This window comes from Saccopteryx leptura, chromosome 1 (assembly GCF_036850995.1).
Source record: "Saccopteryx leptura isolate mSacLep1 chromosome 1, mSacLep1_pri_phased_curated, whole genome shotgun sequence".
NCBI lineage: Eukaryota > Metazoa > Chordata > Mammalia > Chiroptera > Emballonuridae > Saccopteryx > Saccopteryx leptura.
In genome coordinates this window covers 363,939,466-363,964,587 of record NC_089503.1, presented here as the reverse complement: position 1 = coordinate 363,964,587, position 25,122 = coordinate 363,939,466, and the positions used below count along the sequence as shown (strand labels likewise).

The following is a 25,122-nucleotide window of genomic DNA, read 5'->3' as shown; positions in this document are numbered from 1 at the left end:
TGAGTTTAGTACCTATGTCTTCTTCTATGTACTTTATTGTTTCAGGTCTTATATTTAGGTCTTTGATCCATTTTGAATTAATTTTAGTACACGGGGACAGGCTGTAGTCGAGTTTCATTCTTTTGCATGTGGCTTTCCAGTTTTCCCAACACCATTTGTTGAAGAGGCTTTCTTTTCTCCATTGTGTGTTGTTGGCCCCTTTATCAAAGATTATTTGACCATATATATGTGGTTTTATTTCTGGGCTTTCTATTCTGTTCCATTGGTCTGAGTGTCTATTTTTCTGCCAATACCATGCTGTTTTGATTATTGTGGCCCTATAATATAGTTTAAAGTCAGGTATTGTAATGCCCCCAGCTTCATTCTTTTTCTTTAGGATTGTTTTGGCTATTCGGGGTTTTTTATAGTTCCATATAAATCTGATGATTTTTTGTTCCATTTCTTTAAAAAATCTCATAGGGATTTTGATGGGAATTGCATTAAATTTGTATATTGCTTTGGGTAATATGGCCATTTTGATTATATTTATTCTTCCTATCCAAGAACAAGGAATATTTTTCCATCTCATTGTATCTTTTTCGATTTCCCTTAACAGTGCTTTGTAATTTTCATTATATAGGTCCTTTACATTCTTTGTTATGTTTATTCCTAGGTATTTTATTTTTTTTGTTGCAATCGTGAAGGGGATTATTTTTTTGAGTTCATTTTCTAATATTTCATTGTTGGCATAGAGAAAGGCTATGGACTTCTGTATGTTAATTTTGTATCCTGCGACCTTACTGTATTGGTTTATTGTTTCTAATAATCTTTTTGTGGAGTCCTTCGGGTTTTCGATGTATAGGATCATATCATCAGCAAAAAGTGATACCTTTACTTCTTCTTTTCCAATATGGATGCCTTTTATTTCTTTGTCTTGTCTGATTGCTCTGGCCAGAACTTCTAGCACCACGTTAAATAAGAGTGGAGAGAGTGGACAACCCTGTCTTGTTCCTGATTTAAGGGGGAAAGCCTTCAGTTTAGTGCCATTTAATATGATGTTAGCTGATGGTTTATCATATATGGCTTTTATCATGTTGAGATATTTTCCTTCTATACCCATTTTGTTGAGAGTCTTAAACATAAAATTGTGTTGTATTTTATCAAAAGCCTTTTCTGCATCTATTGATAAGATCATGTGGTTTTTGTTCTTTGTTTTGTTGATATGGTGTATTACGTTAACCGTTTTGCGTATGTTGAACCATCCTTGAGATTCTGGGATGAATCCCACTTGATCATGATGTATTATTTTTTTAATATGTTGTTGTATTCGGTTTGCCAGTATTTTGTTTAGAATTTTAGCATCTGTATTCATTAGAGATATTGGTCTGTAGTTTTCTTTCTTTGTGCCATCCTTGCCAGGTTTTGGTATGAGGGTTATGTTGGCCTCATAAAATGTGTTTGGAAGTATTGCTTCTTCTTCAATTTTTTGGAAGACTTTGAGTAGAATAGGAACCAAGTCTTCTTTGAATGTTTGATAGAATTCACTAGTATAACCGTCTGGGCCTGGACTTTTATTTTTGGGGAGGTTTTTAATAGTTTTTTCTATTTCCTCCCTGCTGATTGGTCTGTTTAGGCTTTCTGCTTCTTCATGACTCAGTCTAGGAAGGTTGTATTGTTCTAGGAATTTATCCATTTCTTCTAGATTGTTGTATTTGGTGGCATATAATTTTTCATAGTATTCTACAATAATTCTTTGTATATCTATGATGTCTGTGGTGATCTCTCCTCTTTCATTTTGGATTTTATTTATTTGAGTCCTGTGCCTTTTTTCCTTGGTGAGTCTTGCCAAGGGTTTGTCAATTTTGTTGACCTTTTCAAAGAACCAGCTCCTTGTTTTATTGATTTTTTCTATAGTTTTTCTGTTCTCTATTTCATTTATTTCTGCTCTGATTTTTATTATCTCCTTTCTTCGGCTGGTTTTGGGTTGTCTTTGTTCTTCTTTTTCTAGTTCCTTAAGGTGTGAAGTTAAGTGGTTTACTTCGGCTCTCTCTTGTTTGTTCATATAGGCCTGAAGTGATATGAACTTTCCTCTTATTACTGCTTTTGCTGCATCCCAGAGATTCTGATATGTCGTATTTTCATTTTCATTTGTCTGTATGTATCTTTTGATCTCTGCGCTTATTTCTTCTTTGACCCATTCATTTTTTAGAAGTATGTTGTTTAGTTTCCACATTTTTGTGGGTTTTTCCCCCTCTTTTTTGCAGTTGAATTCTAGTTTCAAGGCTTTATGATCAGAAAATATGCTTGGTACAATTTCAATTTTTCTAAATTTGCTGATATTGTCTTTGTGGCCCAACATATGGTCAATTCTTGAGAATGTTCCATGTACACTAGAGAAAAATGTATACTCTGTCGCTTTGGGATGAAGTGTCCTGTAGATGTCTATCATATCCAGGTGTTCTAGTATTTCGTTCAAGTCCACTATATCTTTATTGATTCTCTGTTTGGATGACCGATCTAGAGCCGTCAGCGGAGTATTGAGGTCTCCAAGTATGATTGTATTTTTGTCAGTTTTTGTTTTTAGGTCAATAAGTAGCTGTCTTATATATTTTGGTGCTCCTTGGTTTGGTGCATATATATTAAGGATTGTTATGTCTTCTTGATTCAGTGTCCCCTTAATCATTATGAAGTGACCATTTTTGTCTCTGAGTACTTTTTCTGTCTTGTAGTCAGCATTATCAGATATGAGTATTGCTACACCTGCTTTTTTTTGGGTGTTGTTTGCTTGGAGTATTGTTTTCCAGCCTTTCACTTTGAATTTGTTTTTATCCTTGTTGCTTAGATGTGTTTCTTGTAGGCAGCATATAGTTGGATTTTCTTTTTTAATCCATTCTGCTACTCTGTGTCTTTTTATTGGTAAGTTTAATCCATTTACATTTAGTGTAATTATTGACACTTGTGGGTTCCCTACTGCCATTTTATAAATTGCTTTCTGTTAGTTTTGTATCTAGTTTGATTCTTCTCTTTTGTTTTTCTATCATTTGTTTCTGTTTGTTTGTGTTCCATACTTCTTTCCTCTGTTGCTACCTTTTTTAAGTCATGTGTTTTTGTGGTGGTTTTTTCTAGGGTGGTTACCATTAAGTAATGAAAAGGGTACCTACCATATTCATTGTAGTACCCTATCTTATAAGTATTTCTGCACTTCATCGTCCTTTGCTACTGTTAATCTCCATTCTCTCCCCCCCTTTTTTTTTTCCTTTGTTGTCACAGTTTAAGTTTGGTTTTATTGTGTTCTTGGTGGAGCTGTTACTTGTGGTGTTGTTTTCTTTTGTTCTTTGAATCTGGTTGGAAAACCCCCTTTAGTATTTCCTGGAGTGGGGGCTTTCTGGTGATAAATTCTCTCATCTTTTCTGTATTTGTGAATGTTTTTATATCTCCTTCATACTTGAAGGATAGCTTTGATGGGTATAGTATTCTTGGCTGAAAGTTCCTCTCTTTCAGGGCTTTAAATATTGGGGTCCACTCTCTTCTAGCTTGTAGAGTTTCTGCTGAGAAATCTGATGATAATCTAATAGGCCTTCCTTTATATGTTGTACTCTTCTTTTCCCTGGCTGCCTTGAGAATTTTTTCTTTGTCATTGGTTTGTGTCATCTTTATTATGATGTGCCTTGGAGTGGGTTTGTTGGGGTTAAGGAAACTCGGTGTTCTGTTTGCTTCTTGAATTTGAGGCTTTAGTTCTTTCCACAGGCTTGGGAAGTTCTCGTCTATTATTTGTTTGAGTATATTCTCCATTCCATTTTCTTTCTCTTCTCCCTCTGATATACCTATTATTCTTATGTTATTCTTTCTGATGGAGTCAGATAATTCCTGTAGGGCTTTCTCGTTTTTTATTATTTTTGAGTCTCTTTCTTCTTCTCTCTGTTGTGCCTCAAGTTGTTTGTCTTCTATTTCACTAATCCTATCTTCAATCTGGGTTGTTCTGCTAGCTAAGCTTGTTACCTCGTTTTTCAGTTCGTGAATTGAGTTTTTCATTTCTGTTTGATTTGTTTTTATAGTTTCAATTTCCTTGGTAATATATTCTTTGTGTTCATTGAGTTGTTTTCTGATCTCCCTATATTGCCTTTCCGTGTTTTCTTGTATATCTCTGAGTATTTTTAAGATTTCTATTTTAAATTCTCTGTCATTTAGCTCCAAGGCTTCCAATATGTTAAGTCTTTTCTCCATAGATTTTTCCACATCTATTTGTGTTACCTCTCTTTCTTTTGTATCCATAATATTCGATTTCCTCTTTCTTATTGGCATCTGAGGGTGGTCTTGTTGATAGCACTAATTAGAATTAATAAAGAGTAAAAAGTAAAAAACAAAAACAAAAAAAAAAAAACAAAAAAAAAACAAAAACAACAACAACAAAAAAAAAAAACAACAAAGGGTAAAACACCCCACAAAAAAAAGCAGTAATAATTTATTATTTCCCCCTTTTTTTTTTCTTTGTTCTCCTTCCCTCCTCTCCCCTCCTCAGGGAAATATCGTGCCTATAATGGAGGGCCTGGTTTGCGGTGAAGAGTTCAAGGGGGCAAAAAATAAAAAAATAAATAAATAAAAAAAAAAGGGAAGAATATCTTAGACAAGCATAAGTTGATCTGCCTGCGGGTGACGGTCAACCAAGAGATATAATGAGAGGGACAAGAGGGAACCAGAAAAAAGGACAAAAAAAGGAATAATCAAGAAGAAAAAATAAAAATAATAAGTAAAAATACGTTGTATTAAGTGGAGCAAAGACCAAATACAATGGAGACCTTGGGTTGGGAGGACCCAAAATGCCACAAAAACAAACCAACCAGAAAAAAACAAAAACAAAACCGAAAAAGAAAAACAAAGCCAAAAAAAACCTTGAGTCCCAAATTAACTAATTTGTTCGTGATTGAGGATTAAATGGGAGGAAAGTAAAACGAGAAAATAAAAAACGAATAGAAAGGAAAAAATAAGAAAAAGAGAAAAACAAAGGAAGAAATAAAAAAGGAAGAGAAAAAGACAAAATAAGGCAAAAAAAAACAAAAGAGGAGAGAGTGAGAATTAAGTGTCCTGGAGTATAACCCCAAAGGAGGGTGAGGATGAAGAAGAGAAATAAAATGTAACACTTATGGGTAGTGTAGTTCAAGAAAAGGGAAGCATAAGATGGGCAGAGAATAGAAGGACTGAGGTGGAGGAAATAAAGGCAATAAGATAGAAGGAACAAACAACAACAACAAAAACAAAACAAAACAAAACAAAACAAAAAAAACAACAAACAGTGGAACAAGCTGCAAAGTCTGTGGATTTTTCCTGATTTTGAGATGTCAACCTCTTCCTCCTTCTCCTCTCTCCCTCTTCCCGGTCGGCGACTCTGCACCCCAGGCCCTGCCCCTGCGCCACACCCAGGCAGGGACTTGCAGTTGATGGGGTTCTATGGCAATGTCACACAATTGGCTTTAGTCTTGTTGGTAGTCAAGGCCTGCCGGCGTCTGCAGGGTCTAACGACGAGAGAGTTCGCCTTCGTGGATTCTCTCTCCCAGTCCCCCCCTCCCGAACCAGCAGCCTGGCGATCCAGCCACAAGGCTGCCACTGCTTCTGCCTGGGGAGTAAGAGACTCAAAGAGCTGGGAAATCCCCACTCTATCCCCACTCAGTGCAAGGCTCTGGGAAGGGCTCTGACAGTCAGGGCCTCCAGTGTAATCAGGCGGGGGTGGGAGTCAATTGTTGTCAAGGTGATTGTTCAGCGCCTAGCATTCCGTTGGACCTCTCAACCCAGGCTTTCCACTCTTTGTAGCCTGTTTTGGCCGGTAAGAAGAGGCACTAGTCTCTGCTTGCGACTAGTGTGGTATAGATCTTATTATCTGCCAAGTCCTTCTTGTTAGCGTTTATCCCTGAATATGGAGGCTCTATCAATCAGAAGTTGCCCCCGCCCCTTTAGCGAGAGGCACCAAAAAATATCACGCCTCTTGTCTTGGGTCGGTGAACTGAGAGAGATCTTATCAATTAGAACCGAGGGTGCGCAGATTTCACGGGTTAAGTTAATTTTAGTAATTGGGTCGCAGCTGTGCTCCCGAAGGTATTTCAGCCGCTGCGCGCGCCCCTCCCCCAACGCTTGATTGTTAGCTTGAATGGCTGGGTGAGGTGCCCCGCCCGCGGAGAGAATCTCCCAAGTAGGGAATACCACCCTGGGGCCTCTCCCGCTCCCCGTGCGCGGGCCGCTGGGAACGTTAGCGGTGCTCGGTCTGCAATTCTCGGTCTGCAACCAGACCGGGAGCGCGCCAGCGGCTGCTTGCCGCTCGCCCTGCAACCGACCCGGGCGCTGCTCGCGGCGGCTGGCGGCGGCGGCTGGCGGCGGCGGCTGGCGGCGGCCAGCGGCGGCTTCCGAGTGCGGGATGACTTACCACAGGCGCACTTTCTCGCGGCTTGAATGAACGTCCCTGCGGTAGCTTCCTCCACACCCTCGTCTCTCAGATTCGAGTGATAACAGTCCTTTTGCTTTCAGTTTGCTCCGAAGATAAATTTTCCTGTTTCTAGTTGATAAAATTGTTGTGATTTTGGGGAGATCTGTCGGACGCGCTGTCACGGCGCCATTTCCGTGACGTCACTCCTATATATCTTATTTTTAATTCAGCTTTATATATTTATTCTTAACTTAGTTACAAATTAAGAAGACTAATAAAACTGAATAGAGTGGCCAGAAAGCAATCAGTACTCATGTATGTGTAATGTACATATTATATATTCACATATATAATATTTACAATATGGTTAAAACAGAACCTTTAATAAGTTGGAAAAGGGAGGTTTTTCAATAAATAATACTGAGACAATTGGTGTATAAACATTAAGTTATATTTCATAAAGAATTCCAGATTAATAAAAAGTAAAGATGGGACTAAGATTTAAAAAAATACTGACTTTTTATGTTCTCTAAAGGGGAAGGACTTTATTTAAAGTTTTTATTATTATTGATTTTAGAGAGAGAGGAAGAGACCCCCTCAATTTGCTATTCCACTTATTTATATACTCATTAGTTGATTCCTGCATGTGCTCTGACAGGGAAAATAAGCAGTAAATATGTGGCTTTATATTTATATCAAATATATATAATACAATAAACTATAACTCTGAGCTTATACCTATAGTAGCAACACTGGCTGTAATTCTCCAGTAGGAACATGCAAGTAGCCTCACTTATGTTTGCCTTATCTAAAATCTCAACTCGCAACTTGAGTGTATGAGGATGATACTTTAACCAACTGGATTACCTGGCCAGGGCTAAAGTGGAAGGAAGGACTTCCTAAGTGTTCCATAACTACAGCTAAGTGTCAAAGAAAATTTTACTAATGTATGAGTTCCTGCACGTGTGTTCTATGGTCTTCCAACATGTGTGAGATGATAGTTTGCTAAGATTTGTATCCTGTGGTAGAGTGTATGATCAGCATTTTCATCTTTTCTATGACTTTTTTGTGTGTGTGAATACTTTTCATGTATTCATTAATTTTGCAGCTCTTTTTTACATTTAAAAAAAATAAAATCCTATGGTGACGCTGGGCCATAGGCTTTCTTGAACACATTTTTTTAAATGGCTCTTTTTCATTGTAAAGTACACCACAAACGTTTTTCCATGCAGGGAGGCAAGTCTGCTATTGAAACACAGAGGGCTGCCGTTGGAGAAGAGAGCGACACCTAAAGCAGAGCATCAGTGTAAAGCCGGGGGCCTGGCAGCTGCCTGCCTGACACTGCACAAAACCCATGTCTCCAGGCCCTTCCGTGGGGCCTGCAGCCAGCCTGGCTCCCTTGGGCCGCAGCCACCTGGGCGGGCTCTTTTAGCAACTTTTTTTTTTTTTTTTTGTATTTTTCTGAAGCTGGAAACGGGGAGGCAGTCAGACAGACTCCCGCATGCGCCCAACCGGGATCCACCCAGCACGCCCACCAGGGGGCGATGCTCTGCCCATCCGGGGCGTCGCTCTGTCGCGATCAGAGCCACTCTAGCGCCTGGGGCAGAGGCCAAGGAGCCATCCCCAGCACCCGGGCCATCTTTTGCTCCAATGGAGCCTCAGCTGCGGGAGGGGAAGAGAGAGACAGAGAGGAAGGAGAGGGGGAGGGGTGGAGAAGCAGATGGGCGCTTCTCCTGTGTGCCCTGGCCGGGAATCGAACCAGGACTCCTGCACGCCAGGCCGACGCTCTACCACTGAGCCAACCGGCCAGGGTCTTTTAGCAACTTTTAAGTCTCTGGATCCTGCCAATTTTATCAGTTGCCTATTTTGCTAAAAATAGCAGGGTAGCATGTTTTGTTGTTGTTTTATTTCTCCTTGCTGCTTTATTTGAGATTTTAGATAAGGCAAACATAAGTGAGGCTATTTGCATGTTCCTACTGGAGAATTATAGCCAGTCTTGCTACTATTGGTATAAGCTCAGAGTTAAATTATAGTTTATTGTATTATATACTATATATTTGATATAAATAGAACGCCACATATTTACTGCTTATTTTCCAAGCAGTGAGTACAAGTCCCCAATTTAGTTGATATAAATGCAACTGTAGTTTTAGTGTGTGTGTGTGTGTGGGGGGGGGGGGGGGGGAGGAGGCAGCTGTGTTAGGCTTGCTTGCTGGTTTACCGGCCGCAAGGCCTTAGCCTGATTGGTGTGTATGGCCTATATAAGGCTAGGGGTGCTTGCGCTCAGCTCAGGGAGACTGATGGAGGACTGCCTGCCCATCACTGTGAGGGGCCATTTTGCTGTCTGTGCGCCTGAGGGGCGGTTTCTCCTGCCTGTGTGCTTGTCTGCCACTGTGAAACTTTACTAAACGGAATGGGCCAACACTTTCCGGCTCCACAGTTTTTTTTACCATCTGCCCAAATCCAATGTGAACCTGCCTGGCCTCTTCCACTGGCATTACAGTGTGCTTTGTGGAAATGAAAAAATATAACATTCACCTAATGCTAGCTACAAATATAAGTAATCACATGGCGTGTTTTCACCTGGACCAGCTAAAACAGGCCTCTGAAAAGGTAAATATCTGTTGGGCTCAAATAACAGACATGGATAAAGTCAGCTGAAAAATGAAGAAAAGAGACCATATTTCTCCCAACGAAATACTGCACTTGTAGAGTCAAGGTGACTTTGGTGACTTCCACTTTCATACTCAATAAGACACTTTGTTCTCTGTGCGGAAAACAGCTGTGTTAGGTAGGCTTGCTGGCTGGTTTCCTTGGCTGCAAGCACTTTGCATGATTAGTGCGTGAGCACGTGACAGAAAGCCACGTGTGTGTCTACGGAAAGCTACAGGTGCTTTCCCTTAGGGGCGAGTCTCCCAGATCTCTTCCGCCACCAAGAGGTGCAGTTCCCTGATTCCCACAGCTGCCGCCTGGAGGGGCAGTTTTCCTGATCCCTGGCTCTCCACTGCGAAAAGTAGTTTTTCCTTTGCTTATTTGCTCGTCTACCCTCTCTGTGAGCCTCCAATAAACAGGTAATGGCCTGACTCTTTCCAGCTCCGCAGTTCCTTCCTCTACCGTCTGCCTGAGTTCAATGTGACCTGCCTGGCCTCCACCACTGGCATTACATTCTCTGAAATCTGAAGTATCAGACATTTAATTGTTTGAAAATGTATCAGTAATAGTGAAATATCTCTCCTTTGGCTAGTCACTTTGACTCAGAGAAACTTCATATTCCAAACTCAATACAGGGCTTCAGATAAGGAGTTTCTTGGCACAGTTAATACTTATGATAACTTTGTATTTTCTGAGATAACAGACTCTAGGTCCACATTGCAGTCCAGACTTGATTTGAACTCACACAGCCTTAACTGGCTTTGAAACTACCGAAAAAATGATTCATTTAAATTTCACCTATCTCTATTTCCCTTAAAATCTTCTAATAAAACTATTTCTTTGAATGGTGACATGCTTCACAGTTCTTCTGTTGTATGACCTCACTCATTGTAGGTCAGAATCAGAATCATAAAGGTGATTTGGGAGGACTATGGATTTGTCAGACTACAAGTGATTTTAGGTGTAATGCTTGTGGCTGAGGCCAGGTAGGTCCACACTGGATTCAGGCAGATGGCAGAGAAATAGTGGAGTCAGAAAACGTGGGGTCATTCCCATTTAATTGAGTCTCACATTGACAGATGAGCAAACAGGGAGGGAAAAACTGCTTCTTAGGCAATCGAACAGCAAAATGCCCCCCCCCCCCCACAGTGGCTGGCAGACAGTCCGTAATCCACCATCCACCCTGAGGGCAAGCACCCATAGCCTCACATAGACTATACACACGTGGCGCTGCAGGTGCTCATGCACTAATCAGGCAAAGTACAAGCAGACAAGCCTAACACAGCTGTTTTCTCCACATTAGGCTAATAGGGTTAGTAGAAAAAGTTTTAAAAGAATGTTTTCAGCCTTGGCCTGATAGCTCATTTAGTTACAGCATCATCCTGAGAGGCTAAGGTTGCGGTTGGGATCCCTGATCAGGGCATATAGAAGAATCAAGCAATGGATGCATAAATAAGTAGGAGAACAAATCAACAAATTGATGTTTCCCACTCTCTCCCCCTTCCTCACCCTAAAATCAATAAATAAAATTTAAAAGATTGTTTTCAGTTAACATCCATTATCACCCATTTTATCTGTTCACAGTCATTTATAAATATTGAAGAGAAAAAGGTTGGCCACTCATTTGGTAAAGCAATGTCTGAACAAACCAAGAAAAAGATCTATTTTCTAGACCAACATTTGACTATAAAAATGAGAGCGCTTGAAAGTATTACCAAACATAGGCTCAACTGCCTTCGGTAATGAACAATCAGTAATTGTGGGACAGGTGCCGGTGCAAAGCAAAGAAGTTTATTCAAGAACCAGCAGCCTGCCTGACCAGGCGGTGGCGCAGTGGATAGAATGTCGGACTGGGATGTGGAAGACCCAAGTTTGAGACCCCGAGGTCGCCAGCTTGAGCGAGGGCTCTTCTGGTTTGAGCAAAAGCTCACCAGCTTGAGCCCAAGGTTGCTGGCTCGAGTAAGAGGTTACTCGGTCTGCTGAAGGCCCACGGTCAAGGCACGTATGAGAAAGCAATCAATGAACAACTAAGGTGTTGCAATGCGCAACGAAAAACTAATGATTGATGCTTCTCATCTCTCCGTTTCTGTCTGTCTGTCCCTGTCTATCCCTCTCTCTGACTCTCTGTCTCTGTAAAAAAAAAAAAAAAAGAACCAGCAGCCTGAGAAGACGGGGTTAGGAGGCTCCTGGGTTCAAAAACCTATCTTCCTCTTTTGGTGCAGACAGGGGTTTTTATAAGGAAGAAGAAGGAGGGAGGATAAACAAAAATAGAACAAAGGAATTGGAAGGAGGGGGATTGAGAGTTCTTTGTTAAGGGAACTCAGCACAGTTTGTTCAGATAACTGGTTGAAAGTTAGCAACTCTCCTTAAACTGGCATATTGGATGGTCAGAGCCTGCTTCTTTGGCTGTAGGAACCAAAGCTAGCAAGTAACTTATAATCTATAGTTACTGTTCTTTGTAGCAGATTCCCACAATCAGGTTGTCCTCTTGGCCATGAGCAAGAATCAGAACTTCAAGTTCCAGCTTGGAGGGAGTGAGAAGAAGTTGAGGGGGAGGGGAGGGGAGGTGGAATCATGTAAGCTACCACTTATGTTCATTCTTCTTGTTCTGATGTTAACCCCTGATGTGCATCAGCTGGAGGGGAAGAGGCCTTTTAACTGTAAGGAGAACTTGATCACTAAACTAGTAATACTGAATCATAATTGTAAGAGCAACAAACTGGATTTGATATTTTTATAGAAGTTCTTTTATAAGTTTACTTTGTTAGTACATTCCCTTTTAAATTTTATTTTAAATAAGAGAGAGACATTAACTTGTTGCTCCACTCATGCATGCTTTTATTGGTTGATTCTTATCTGTGCCCTGAAGAGGGAATAGAACGTGCAACTTCAGCATGTTGGGAACGCACTTCTAACCACCTGAGATCCCTTACTAGAGCCAATACATACTTACTTAGCCCTATTTTCTGGCTAGTCAGACTAATATCAGTAAATTGATAATATAGCATATTTATCCTGGATGCAAAAGGTCTATTATTCTCTTTTAGTATATTAACAGCCTAGAGAAACACAAGCACCATAGCTCAGAGTCCTTTTCCAGTCTTCAAATGCAGGAGGTCCTCGGGTTACGACAGTCTCGACATACAACATTTCGAGTTTATGATGCTTGCTTCCGTAAAAACTTAAAAGAATTGAGACGTGAGTGTTTCTGCTTATGCCGTTAGCGTTGTACTTACAGATGTTGTGGGTGAACTAGTTTGGTTGCATGTGGCAGAAGACTATGCAGTAACGTGGCATATGAGTGAAGGAGTTGGCATCCTTTAGTATGCTTATCTATGGCCATTTTTGGACTATTAAAAGTGCAAGCGTTCCATTTGTACTGCTTTGATGACTATTTGGCCCTTATCAGGGCTTCAATATTTATGTCTTTTTTCTTTTTCCGTGGCTCAGTAGTGTTTTTATGTTCCAGATTATGATTTTATAATTGTGTTAGGATAAGTGACTTAGGCTAGGGTGTATTTCGATTTACACCAGAATTCAGATTACGTCACTGTCTAGGAAGGGAGCTGTGTCCTAATCCCAGGATCCCCTGTAGACAAGGAGTGGCCTGACGCCAGAGAACTACATTTCCCAGCGTCCTGTGCACTGAGATCCCAGGAGGAGTGTCCCACGGTGGGAAAGTGGTTCTGGAAGGTAGCGGGCTGGAGCTGGCCGCTCCTCCTTCTGAAGCGGTTCTGCACCTTTTCCGGCCGCCTTGACGAGTGGTGCTGTGCAGGAAGACAGTCCTGGCGGTGGCGGTGGCTCTGTCCTGGCGGGAACAGCCGAGCCGTTGTGCTGGCAGTCGGGCTGTGGAAGAAATGGGGGACCCGGGGTCGGAGGTGAGCAGACGAGCCCATGGGGTACCATGGGGTATTGTGTGTGTGTGTGTGTGTGGGGCTACCATGGGGTATTTTGTGTGTGTGTGTGTATGTGTGTGTATGTGTGTGTGTGGGGGGGTACCATGGGGTATTGTGTGTGGGGGGGGGGGGGCTACCATGGGGTATTTTGTGTGTGTGTGTGTGTGTGTGTGTATGTGTGTGTGTGGGGGGGTACCATGGGGTATTTTGTGTGTGTGTGTATGTGTGTGTGTGTGTGTGTGTGTGCGCGCGCGCGCGTGTGCTAAGGCGGCGGGGCGACACCCTCGGCGTCTCGGGCGATCCCGGCGCCGGGGGCCCTGCGGGTCTGAGCCGGGGACCGGCGGCAACAATGGCCGCCCCCGCCCGGCCGGCCGAGCCCAGAGTCCCCGCTGCTCGTCGGGCTGAGGCTGCCTCCCTGCACTGAGCAGACGGGGACGCCGCCCGGGCCGCGAACCGCTCTCGCTGCCGGGTCCCTGCGGCTGCACGTCCTCAGGGGCCCAATCCGACTCCATCGACTTCTGCTCGCGGTTGCGGGGCTTGTGCTGTTGGGTTTCCTTGAGAGCTGATCCTTTTTCGTTTCTCTTGGGCACACCTCTCCCTGCAGGTACGCGGCTGTCTAGATAAGCGTCTAGATAAGTGTGTTTTGGCTTGTTTTTGTAGATAATAGAATCTGCTCCCGCAGCTGGGCCCGACGCATCTGAGTGCACGACGGAGGAAAATGAAGATGACATTCAGTTTGTCAGTGTAAGTAGCGGCGCTATTCGGGTTCTTCCCCGAGTCAGGGACTGCGTGGGGAGCCGTTCTGGGGACTACGCCTCACCTGTTCGTTCACCGCCCAGCCCAGACGGGTGCGAGTCTGATGGGCCCTGGACAGTGCCGGGGATGAGGAAATGGACCAGAAGAGGTCTCTGAGCAACCGCAGTAGCCATCACAAAGACTTGGCTAAGGACATGTTGTCCACTTAACCACTCTTCGGCCTTCGTGTAGACTGTAGAGCCATTTTATACTTCATCTTTGCAAAGTACAGGTCTCCTAAGACTGAGTATAGAAATGGGGGAAGAGTGACTTCTAAAAGATGACACACAGGTGAGGGACCAGGGACAGCGAATGATGAGGAAGGACGGGGAAGACAAGGGTTATGAGAACTGAAAACCTGGGCATTATGTAGCTTCGTAGTAACATGGAGGGAAGTAGCTTGAAGGTCTCTCTAATATCTGAGGTCATGATGTTACAGCGTATAGAATAAATTTGTTCTTAATGAAGATCCTTCTAAGACATTAGTTCCCAGGCATCCATAAATGTAAATGTGCAGATTCCTGGACTCCACTCCAGACAATATTAAATCAGAATTTGAAGGTGGGGTGAAGGAATCAGTAAATTAGCCCAAATGTAAGGTATATGTGAGTCTGAGCAGCTTAGTAAAACATTGCTTTCAAAAACTTAAGGGATTGTTATGATACATTTTGGTATAATTTTCACCAAAAACTTAATTACAGAGTTTTTTTTTTAAGTGATCATTTAGCTAGCTAAAATTGCTTCTACCTCAAACCATTCTTTTTCTAATCTCTATGATCAACTGGTTTGCTATTAAAAGTGAGTACTTTTTAAAAATGAGTACCTGTTTAATGTGTGTGTGTGTGTGTTGTGTTTAAGTTGTTCTGCGTTTAGGGTAAGTCCATAAATCACTTAAAAAAAATATATATATATATATATTTTTTGACCTGTGGTGGCGCAGTGGATAAAGCGTTGACCTGGAATGCTGAGGTCACTGGTTTGAAACCCTGGGCTTGCCTGATCAAGGCACATATGGGAGTTGATGCTTCCTGCTCCTCCCCCCTTCTCTCTCTCTCTCTCTCTCTCTCTCTTTCTCTTTCACTCTTTCTCCTGTCTAAAATGAATAAATCTTAAAAAAAAAATTTTTTTTTAAGTTTTCTTCCCAAACATTGCAGTGTTAATGCTGTTGTTTGTTGTTCTACTAGGGGTTGTATAGACATTCTTTACGATTTGTTTCCTTGACAGTCTTCCCCATTAATAGTGCATATGGTTCTTTTTTTTTATTATTCAGTGAGAAGAGGGGAAGAAGAGACATACTCCTATATGCGCCCCTACAGGGATCCACTTGGCAAACCCAATAGGGAGCAATGCTCTGCCCATCTGGGGTGTTGCTCTGTTGCTCAGCAACGGAGCTCTTCTTAGCACCAGAGGCGAAGGCCATGGAGCCATCCTTAGTGCCTGGGGCCAACTCACTCCAATCGATCCATGGCTGCAGGATAAGAAGAGAGAGAGAGAAGTGAGAGGGGGAGGGGTAGAGAAGCAGGTGGGCACTTCTGTTTGCCCTGACTGGGAATCGAATGCAGGACATCCACACGCCGGGCTGATGCTCTACCACTGAGCCAACCAGCCAAGGTCAATACTTTTTTGTTGACACTTGAAACTTTTATATATTTGGAATACCAAGAGGGTTAGTACTCAGACTCTGCCTCCTGGGCAGTAAGGAGTTGAATGATGTAGCTATGGAAATTGAAGAGCCACAATTTTTTTGTACGGAAAAACATTTGAAAATAGGATTCTATAGGTCTTCAGGAAAAATAATTATGGTGCTGGGGCTGTGGTATATTGATAGAAATGAATGGGACACTATGATCTTGATGGTGTTTTATATAACTATAATTAGGAATGACACACATATTTATGATCTGTGTGCCTTATTTGAGAAACACGGTGGAATCTACAAAATTAAAATTGGAAAAATAAATAGATATGTTTGTTTAATACTCTGAGGATTAAGCCTGACCAGTGGTGGAACAGTGGATAGAGCTTCATCCTGGGATGCTAAGATCCCAGGTTTGAAACCTCAGGGTTGCTGGCTTTAATGAGGGGTCATCGGCTTGAGTGCAGGACCATGGACATGATCCCAAGGTCAGTTGCTGGCTTGAAGCCAAAGGTCGCTGGCTTGAGCATGGGGTCACTAGCTCAGCTTGAGTGCCTCCCCACCCCCTATCAAGGCACATATGAGAAGCAATGAGTAAACAACTAAAGTGACACAACTATGAGTTGAGGCTTCTCATGTCTTTCCCTTTCCTGTCACTCTCAAAAAAAAAATTCTCTGAGAATTAAATAATTATAAATCCTGACTGATTAATATATCAGCCTGTGTTCAGCTAAGGTTTAAGAGTCTTAAATATGTTTTTAAAGATTTTATTTATTGATTTTACAGAGAGGAGTGGGGGGAGTGAGAAGCGAGAAGTATCAACCCATAGCTGCTTCACTGTCGTTGTTCATTGCTTGCTAGTCATACGTTCCTTGACTGGGCAAGCCCAGGGTTTCAAACCTTCCGACTTCAGTGCTCTAGTTCAATGCTCTAGCCACAGACCAGAAGATTTTTATTTTAAATTTAGAGAACTTTTGTATCCTGGCATTCAAAGTTTTATATATCCAGGTTTGTATATTTAATTTTGTTTCCAAATAGAGGATTGAAGATTTGACAGCTGTATAAGGAGAAATGAATTATGCGGGGCTGTGCAAGTAGGTTTACAGTCTTTCATATGGAAAATAATTCAGTAATTAATAATAATACAAAAATGAAATTTGTTTTGTTTAATCACAGCTGTTAACCAACTTTTGCCCCAGAATGTATGCTCTAAGTCAGTGGTCCCCAACCTTTTTTGGACCACGGACTGGTTTCATGTCAGAAAATATTTTCACGGACCAGCCTTTAGGGTGGGGTGGATAAATGTATCACGTGACCGAGACAAGCGTCAAGAGTGAGTCTTAGATGGATGTAACAGAGGGAATCTGGTCATTTTTTAAAAATAAAACATCGTTCAGACTTAAATATAAATAAAACGGAAATAATGTAAGTTATTTATTCTTCTTTCTCTGCAGACCGGTACCAAATGGCCCACGGACCGGTACCAGCCCACGGTTGGGGACCACTGCTCTAAGTAGAACTGTAGTACCAGAAAGAAACTAGTAAAAATATTCCTATTGCCTTTAAATGGTGCAACATAAAAACATGATAATTTAATTTTACTTTAAAATACATTCAGAGATAGAATTTACTTTCCTATTTTTTCTTATTTTTGTGACAGAGACAGAGAGAGGGACAGACAGACAGGAAGGGAGAGAGATGAGAAGTATCAGTTCTTCATTGTGGCATCTTAGTTGTTCATTGATTGCTTTCTCATGTGCCTTGACCAGAGAGCTACAGCAGAGGAAGTGACCCCTTGCTCAAGCCAGTGACCTTGGGCTTCAAGTCAACGACCTTTGGGCTCAAGCCAGCAACCATGGGGTCATGTCTATGATTCCATGCTCAAGCCAGCAATTTTGGGGTTTCTACCCTGGGTCTTCTGCGCCTCAGTCTGATGCTCTATTCACTGTGCCACCACCTGGTCAGGCTACTTTCCTCTCTAACTCTGTCTTATGTTGTTATCCACCAGGACATGCTATTTCTCTGTTTTTTATTGTACTATCCCATAAAGATGAAGTGCTGCTGGGTCTAGTTCTCTGCTTAAAGGTTCTTCATATACAAAAAGAACAATTTTGTGTGTATTCTTTTATGTCTTTTATCAAGAAAGTATGTTACAACTTAACGTGTTCTGGTTTGGATTCCTTAGTCTTTTCATGTAAATCCACTTGCAGGGTTCGGTCTGCAGCACAGCCCAGCTCCTCCTTTGTGTTCTGCCGTATACATAACCCCGAAATGAACACAATACCGAAAGGAAGGAATGATAAAACTTGGGCAGTACAGAAAGAGCCCTTATCTTCGGTAAAAATTTTATTGAACTATACATATCAGAGAAGAGTATACTTCCTGAGGAATAGAATTGAGACAGAGGAGAGATCAAAGGGACCAGAGGAATAGAGGACAGAGGGAAAGGGGATGATAGGATGGGATAAACCTGAAGGGAAGGGGGAGGGCGCTAGCGGGAGGGAGGCTAGGGAGATGTTGAGGGGAATACGGGGGAGGGGGGATGCATTCAGGGCGACACTAGAATCTATGTAAAAACAATAAATTAAATTTTTAAAAAAAGAGTATACTTCCTTATTGCTTTCCTTGCCCTTGCTCTATTTTAGCACTACCTCATCATTTTCTGGGATTGATTATCTTGTTACTGGTCTTCCTGTACATCATACCCTCTTAATCTTCTTGAAATAGCTCTAATGTTCCCATTTCAGAACTATGTATTGATTCTTTTGCGTGTAGAACAAAATCTAGGTTTTTCACTGGGGTATATAAGGCCTGGTCTATTTTAAGGAAATATGTATGTAAAGAAAGGATTGAGAGGACTCAGGGTTTGATGTTTGATTGTGTAAGAATATGCACAGTGAAGCCGATCTATCAAAGAACTCCAGGATTTTGAGCTTAGATATCTATTATTGACAACCATCCCCGTTAAAAAATACTATACCATGATATCTGTGTCTTAACACTACCACTATATTAGTTTCCATTTCCAAGGAAATCCACATGGCTTTATTTGTCTTATAGATTTAGATTCTTTGGGTTTTGCTTTAATTACATATTCATCTTCTCTAAATATTTTCCTGTGATGCTTTTGTTTCTGATTATTCTGTGCCACCTGTAAGGCTTTCTTAGGAATTCTTGTTGATTCCAACGACAAAAAAACCCCGCTGATAGTACATGTAAGTTTGGTTTGAATGAGTGCCCATGACTTGTACATTTGCTCACTTCCTTTTAAGGAAGGACCATCGAGACCTGTTCTTGAATATATTGATCTGGTCTGTGGTGATGATGAAGAGCCTAGCGCCTACCAAAGTGATGTGAGTATATTATATTTATGTTCTCTTTCAGTTCTGTTATTTGTGCAGGAGGTGGCTTGAACTGGCTTGCACAAACTGGTAAGTGTTTAGGAATTTTGTGAGCTGAGTTTTAAATATAGTGATTATTAAAAAAATTAAAGTACACAAATTTAAAGTAAATAAATTATTTAAGGTAATAAATACTCAAAACTCATCAATGTAATATCTATACACTTAAAGTTATGTACATTTATTGTATCTGTATGGTAGAAATGCTATATAGTGATGTGCTCCTATAGCAAGGTAATTGGCAAACTACAAATCAGGGCTTGATTTATTGTTGATTGTCTAAACTTAACAAGGTGATGGATAAAATGTTAATGCAATTTAAGCCTAAAAAATGTGATTGGTCTCTCACTGCTAGACTGTATGCTGTATGAAAAACTGAGGAAGTTTCCTTGCAATATTTGAAAACTCTTTATTGATTCAACAAAGATGCTGATGTCATGGATGAAGGAGTAGATTTCTCATATACATCTTAATTTTTTCACTTTCATCCTATTGATTAATATATATATAAACAAAAATATCACATTGGAATGGTACTCATTAGTAAATTTTATGGGCAACTTCCTTGTTGGATGATAAACGTAGGCAGATTTTGTGACATAATTATTAGCTATAGAATTTTAAAAACTGATAGAGCATTTTTCAAGAAATAGCAAGTCATACTGAAGTTACAAATATAAACTAAAAACCAAGGCAAGTATTTTAGATTAAAAGTATTTCAAAAATTATATAAAGAAATAATTAACAGAACTTTTTACTTTAACCCTGAGAATGTTATCAGGAATTTTACTTATATGTGTAAAATTATTTTTCAGGTTCTGTTCCCTAAAATGCCAAAACGACAGGGTGAGTTTTTGTGTCTTCTAAATGTGAAGAAGGTGAAAACAGAAACAGACAGTAATAATAGGAACAGAAATCATTATGGATTGTCTAAATCAAAGAAATCAAAATTTGAATATATTGAAAAAACAATCATTGAAGAAAAGCCATCAAGTTCATCAAAGGAAGAAAGAAATAATCTTGTGCTTCCAGACTGTTGGAATGAAAAACAAGCATTTATGTTTACTGAACAGTACAAATGGCTTGAAATAAAAGAAGGTAAATTAGGATGTAAGGACTGCTCAACAGTTCGACATTTGGGATCGAAAGCAGAAAAGCATGTCCATGTATCCAAGGAGTGGATTGCATATTTAATAACTCCTAATGGCAGGAATAAGACTACGAGACAAGCTTCTCTGCGGAAAAAAATTAGGGAACACGATATTTCTAAAGCTCATGGTAAAATTCAGGATTTAATAAAGGAATCAGTTACTGACTCAATTTCTAATACAGTGCATAAACAAAATAATAGAAATATTGATGCTACTGTAAAAGTTTTCAATACTGTTTACAGTTTAGTAAAATGTAATAGACCTTTACCTGATATTGAAGGGGCAATGGAATTACAAGAGAAAAATGGAGAGGTCAGTTGTTTAAATCACACTACAGTGAAACAAGAATAGCAGAATATATGATAAAAGAAATGAAGTTATTTAAGAACATTAAAGAAGAGAATGCCAAAATCTGTATCATACTTGATGAGACATCTACAGTTTCAAAAAGAAGCGCCCTAAAGATTTATCTCCGTGGCACAGCTCATTCAGCTCCTGCACCAGTTATGTTATTCGTTGCTTTGAAAGAATTGGTGTCAACTACAGCAGGGTTTGGTGTCAGCACATTATTGAATACTTTAAATCAGTGGTCCCCAACCCCCGGGCCGTGGACTGGTACCGGTACCAGTCCGTGGGCCATTTGGTACCGGTCCACAAAGAATAAATAACTTACATTATTTCCGTTTTATTTATATTTAAGTCTGAATGATGTTTTATTTTTATAAAATGACCAGATTCCCTGTTACATCCGTCTAAAACTCACTCTTGACGCTTGTCTCAGTCACATGATACATATATCTGTCCCACCCTAAAAGCCAGTATGTGAAAATATTAAACCTGTCCATGGCCCAAAAAAGGTTGGGGACCACTGCTTTAAATGACTGTGGCTTTATTAATGAATATTTGAAAGCACATTTAATTGCATTTTTGTTCTGATAGTGCTAATACAATGCTGGGGAAAAAAACCTGGAGAAGTTACAAAGATGTTAGAAAGTTTCCCTGAAATCATTATTTGGAACTGTTTACTCCATCAGTCGCAATTGTCACTTGATGATTCAATATCTGAAATAAAACAAATTAATTATTTAAAAATATTTCTTGATAAACTTTATTCCATTTATCATCAATCTAATAAAAGTCAAAGCAAGCTTTTAGAACCTGTAGCCAAAGCCCTTGAAGTTGAAATTGTTAAAATTGGCCAGGTAATAGGCCCAAGAAGGGCAGCATGTGATTTACAAGCCGCTACTGCTGTATTGTATGCATATACTATATATTATATATGCATTTTTATCCTTATTCTGGTTTGGCAAAGAGATTAGCTAACACTAATTTCTTGCAAGATCTTGCTTTAATGATTGACATTCTTGAAGAATTTTCACTGCTTTCTACTGCATTACAGTCAAGATCAACTAATATTCAGAAAGCACAAAAATGAATCAAAATACCATAAAAACTTTGGAAATTTAAAAAATTGGTACTGGAAAGCATAAGTCTCAAATTTCTGATCAAGTCAGACCAGTTTAAAGATATTCCATTTAGTAAAAATAATCAATTTAATGCCCTTCCTAGGAATATGTTACTAGAAAATATAATTCAACATATGAACTTAGGCCTTTTATCTGACAGAAACCATGTTGAAAGTATTTTTATTTATTTTGATTTGCTAGAACCTTCTACATGACCTTATGAATAAATAACTTCATGGTTAACTGGTGAAAATTAATATTTCACTTATGCGAAATTTTTTTTTTTATTAAGTGAGAGGGTGAGAGGTAGGGAGGCAGAGAGACAGACTCCTGCATACACCCCAACCGGGATCTACCCAGCAAGCACCCTACCTGGCAATGCTCTGCCCATCTGGGGCCACTGCTCCATTGTTCAGCAACCAAGCTATTTTAGCACCTGAGATGAGGCCATGGAGCCATCCTCAGTGCCCAAGGTCAACTTGCTCGAACCATTCGAGCCATGGCTGCTGGAGAGGAAGAGAGAGAGAGAGACGGGGAAGGGGTAGAGAAGCAGATGATTGCTTTTCCTGTGTGCCCTGTCCAGAAATTGAACCCAGACTTTCACACACCAGACCAAGACTCTACTGCTTAGCCAACCAGCCAGGGCCTTATGTGAAATTTTAAACTGAAATTGATTTAAATGATATTCAGGAATTTGTAAATAATAAAATAAAATGAAGCAATGTTTCAATTCCTGCTGCTATACAAAAAGCTAAAAAAAATATCACTTTAATGACAATAAATTTATTGGGAAGGGAAAAGTTAGCAGATTGGGATGCAACTCCATTTGTAAAATCTTGGTCACGTTGCAACTATAGGTTGGCTACAGATACAAGAGTTTGGCAAAAATCAACAAAAGCCTTCTATGAGAATCAGTTGGCTAGATGGAACTTACAGTAAAGGGTAATTATGGATGCTTTATCATATGTAAATTGTGTGCTATACATCTTTTATATACATAAGTTTTTTGAAAGCCAGAGGTTAAACTTTTATCAGCATGTTGCTGTTTAAAAGGCATTCACCAAAGAGGTCAAGTCGATGATGATTGTTTTTAGGAGATATAGGATTTTGGAGGTTGACCTGTGTCTTCTAGAGTGGTCCATAATATATACTCCAAGGAATCTTGTACAGAAAATCCAACCAATTCCACTGTGCTTTGTTTTACTTTTAATAAGGGTGTGAAAGAATAGCATAACCCAGTGGAGGTCTAAGCCCCGGAAGTTATATCAAATAAAAGAGAAATGGAATAAAAACTGAAAGGCTTTTGCCCATTATCTTTCACACTTCCATATCTGCACTATTTAAAACAGTAACCACTAGCTACAGGTGGCTATTAAACACTTGAATTCAGTAGGACTAAAAGTAAATTAATTAAATATAAAAATGTAATCAGTGTAAAATATTTCTGTTTAACTCAAGCTTTTTTTTAAATGTTTCATTTTGTTACCTTGTTTAAAATGTGACTTTTATATTGTGCCTGTCACACTTGTATGCCATGTCTAGAATGACATAAAAACATTACTGATTGAGTTGCTATAGAAAGATGGATTCAGTGCAAATTATTTTTTTCTATAAATCAGTGCAATGTAGCATGTTTAAATATTTTATACAGAGAACAGGAATTATAGTGTTATTTATGTAAATTATAATTGGTAATTGAAATACTTACTTTGATTATAACTATTCTAGTTTAGATATTCCTTTGAACAAATTAAAAAATTTTAAATGATGGCATACTGAAAAAAGAATCAACTGGAGATCAGGAACTAGTACTCCAACTGGGATAGTAAACAAAAAAACTAGATGAAGATATCTTGCAGATTTCCTAATGAGTGACAATTTCAGTCCCTTAGGGAGAGAAGAGCAGCTGTTATTTAACAAATTAAAGACTGTAATGTGGACAATATTGAGACAGTTTCAGCAAAATGCTTAATGAATGAATTAATGAAGTTATGTTTCAAAGGTCAAAAAGGAATTGAAATTTAGTTACCTGAAATCAGTTGTCTAACAAAAACTTTAACAATTTTTAAAAGGATCGAGCCTATAAGTTTGGCCAGAAATAAAACTTGTACTTTCATGAGAAAGAACAAGTTTTAAATGGATCAACAGTAAAATAAATTATTTCAGTTATAGAAATGGTTAGAAAATAGAGTTAAAGGCTATATGTTTTATCAAAAAAGTATGAAGTCTTTAGTACAGTCACCGAACATTGCTTGTAGAATACAGAACTAGGAATATTAAAGGTTAATTGATTTAAAATCTGAAAAATTGCAGCTACTTTTCTTTAGCTTTAGATGAGTTATGTAATAGGAGATACAACCCAAGCAATACTTGGAGTACATTTTGTGTCATAGGACTTAATATTTATGAAAAATAATTTTGAGTCATGCCCTTAAAAAATCAACCTTGTTAAAAAAAAATCAACCTTGTATACCTATTGTTTACTCATTTATATTTGTCAGAATAATTTCAGCTAGATGAGAAAAAGATTAGTTTCTATCACAATAAGTGGCATTCTAGCAAGGTTAGGTCAAAAGTCAGATTTCATTGGAATTTTTAAATAAGCCTAATATTTTCCTATTTCTTTGTTCCAACATTGTATGATACAATTTGAAAATATTTGTGCTAAGTTTTTTGAGTGCAAATGCTGTGAATCAACATCAGGTTCATTGCTGAAGACTTATGGCAATGAATTTAGTGATACTGGATTGTGAACTGTCAGTTGATTGAATCGTGGAAGGGTTCTATAAAACCTAATGTATGTATTGTTAACACCAGTTCAATATTTTCTTGCTACAACAGAAATACTAGCTTGATACATAATAAGAGAAAATGGTAGTTTTCTCCCCAGCATCAATCATGTGGCCTATGAATGATTGAATTTGAAACTCCATGGACAAAAGGCCCACTTGTGCCCTACCTAGACAAGTACTATACTAGAATTTAATTTTGAAATTGAAACTTTTGAAAATAAAAATAGGCCCTGGCCGGTTGGCTCAGCGGTAGAGTGTCGGCCTGGCGTGCGGGGGACCCGGGTTCGATTCCCGGCCAGGGCACATAGGAGAAGCGCCCATTTGCTTCTCCACCCCCCCCCCCTCCTTCCTCTCTGTCTCTCTCTTCCCCTCCCGCAGCCGAGGCTCCATTGGAGCAAAGATAGCCCGGGCGCTGAGAATGGCTCCTTGGCCTTTGCCCCAGGCACTAGAGTGGCTCTAGTCGCGGCAGAGCGATGCCCCGGAGGGGCAGAGCATCGCCCCCTGGTGGGCAGAGCGTTGCCCCTGGTGGGCATGCCGGGTGGATCCCGGTCGGGCGCATGCGGGAGTCTGTCTGACTGTCTCTCCCCGTTTCCAGCTTCAGAAAAATACAAAAAAAAATAAAAAACAAAAAAATAAAAAAAGAAAATAAAAATAATTTTATACTTCTTTCTAAAATAAATCAGTGGTACATGATTTTAACTATATTAGACAGTGTCATGTAAATGTACTAAGAACTAAGAAAAATTTGAAATGTTTTGTTGCTAATTTTAGAGTTGCTTTTCAATTTATGCAGGAACTCTGAATTCAGTGTTAACAATACTGAGCTGACGAAAGATTTATTGAAATTACTTAACTTGAATAAATGTAGTTTTCAAATTGATAGGCTTTCACTCTGAAGGCAAATCAGTTCTTTTTGAAAATATGAATGGCATTTTTTCATTG

General features: G+C 39.8%; 1 protein-coding gene across 1 annotated transcript; it reads left to right on the top strand.

Moving 5' to 3' along the window:
- The first annotated feature begins 12,717 nt into the window (after window positions 1–12,717).
- On the top strand, window positions 12,718–24,400 carry KIAA1586 (KIAA1586 ortholog). Its single transcript, XM_066359127.1, is given in 12 exon segments — window positions 12,718–12,921; window positions 13,600–13,683; window positions 18,643–18,723; window positions 19,587–20,247; window positions 20,250–20,508; window positions 20,780–20,846; window positions 20,848–20,889; window positions 20,891–21,190; window positions 21,193–21,361; window positions 21,364–21,421; window positions 21,423–21,674; window positions 22,054–24,400. Coding segments are annotated over 12 exon segments (2,268 nt in total). The 5' UTR covers window positions 12,718–12,900; the 3' UTR covers window positions 22,328–24,400.
- The last annotated feature ends 722 nt before the right edge of the window (window positions 24,401–25,122 follow it).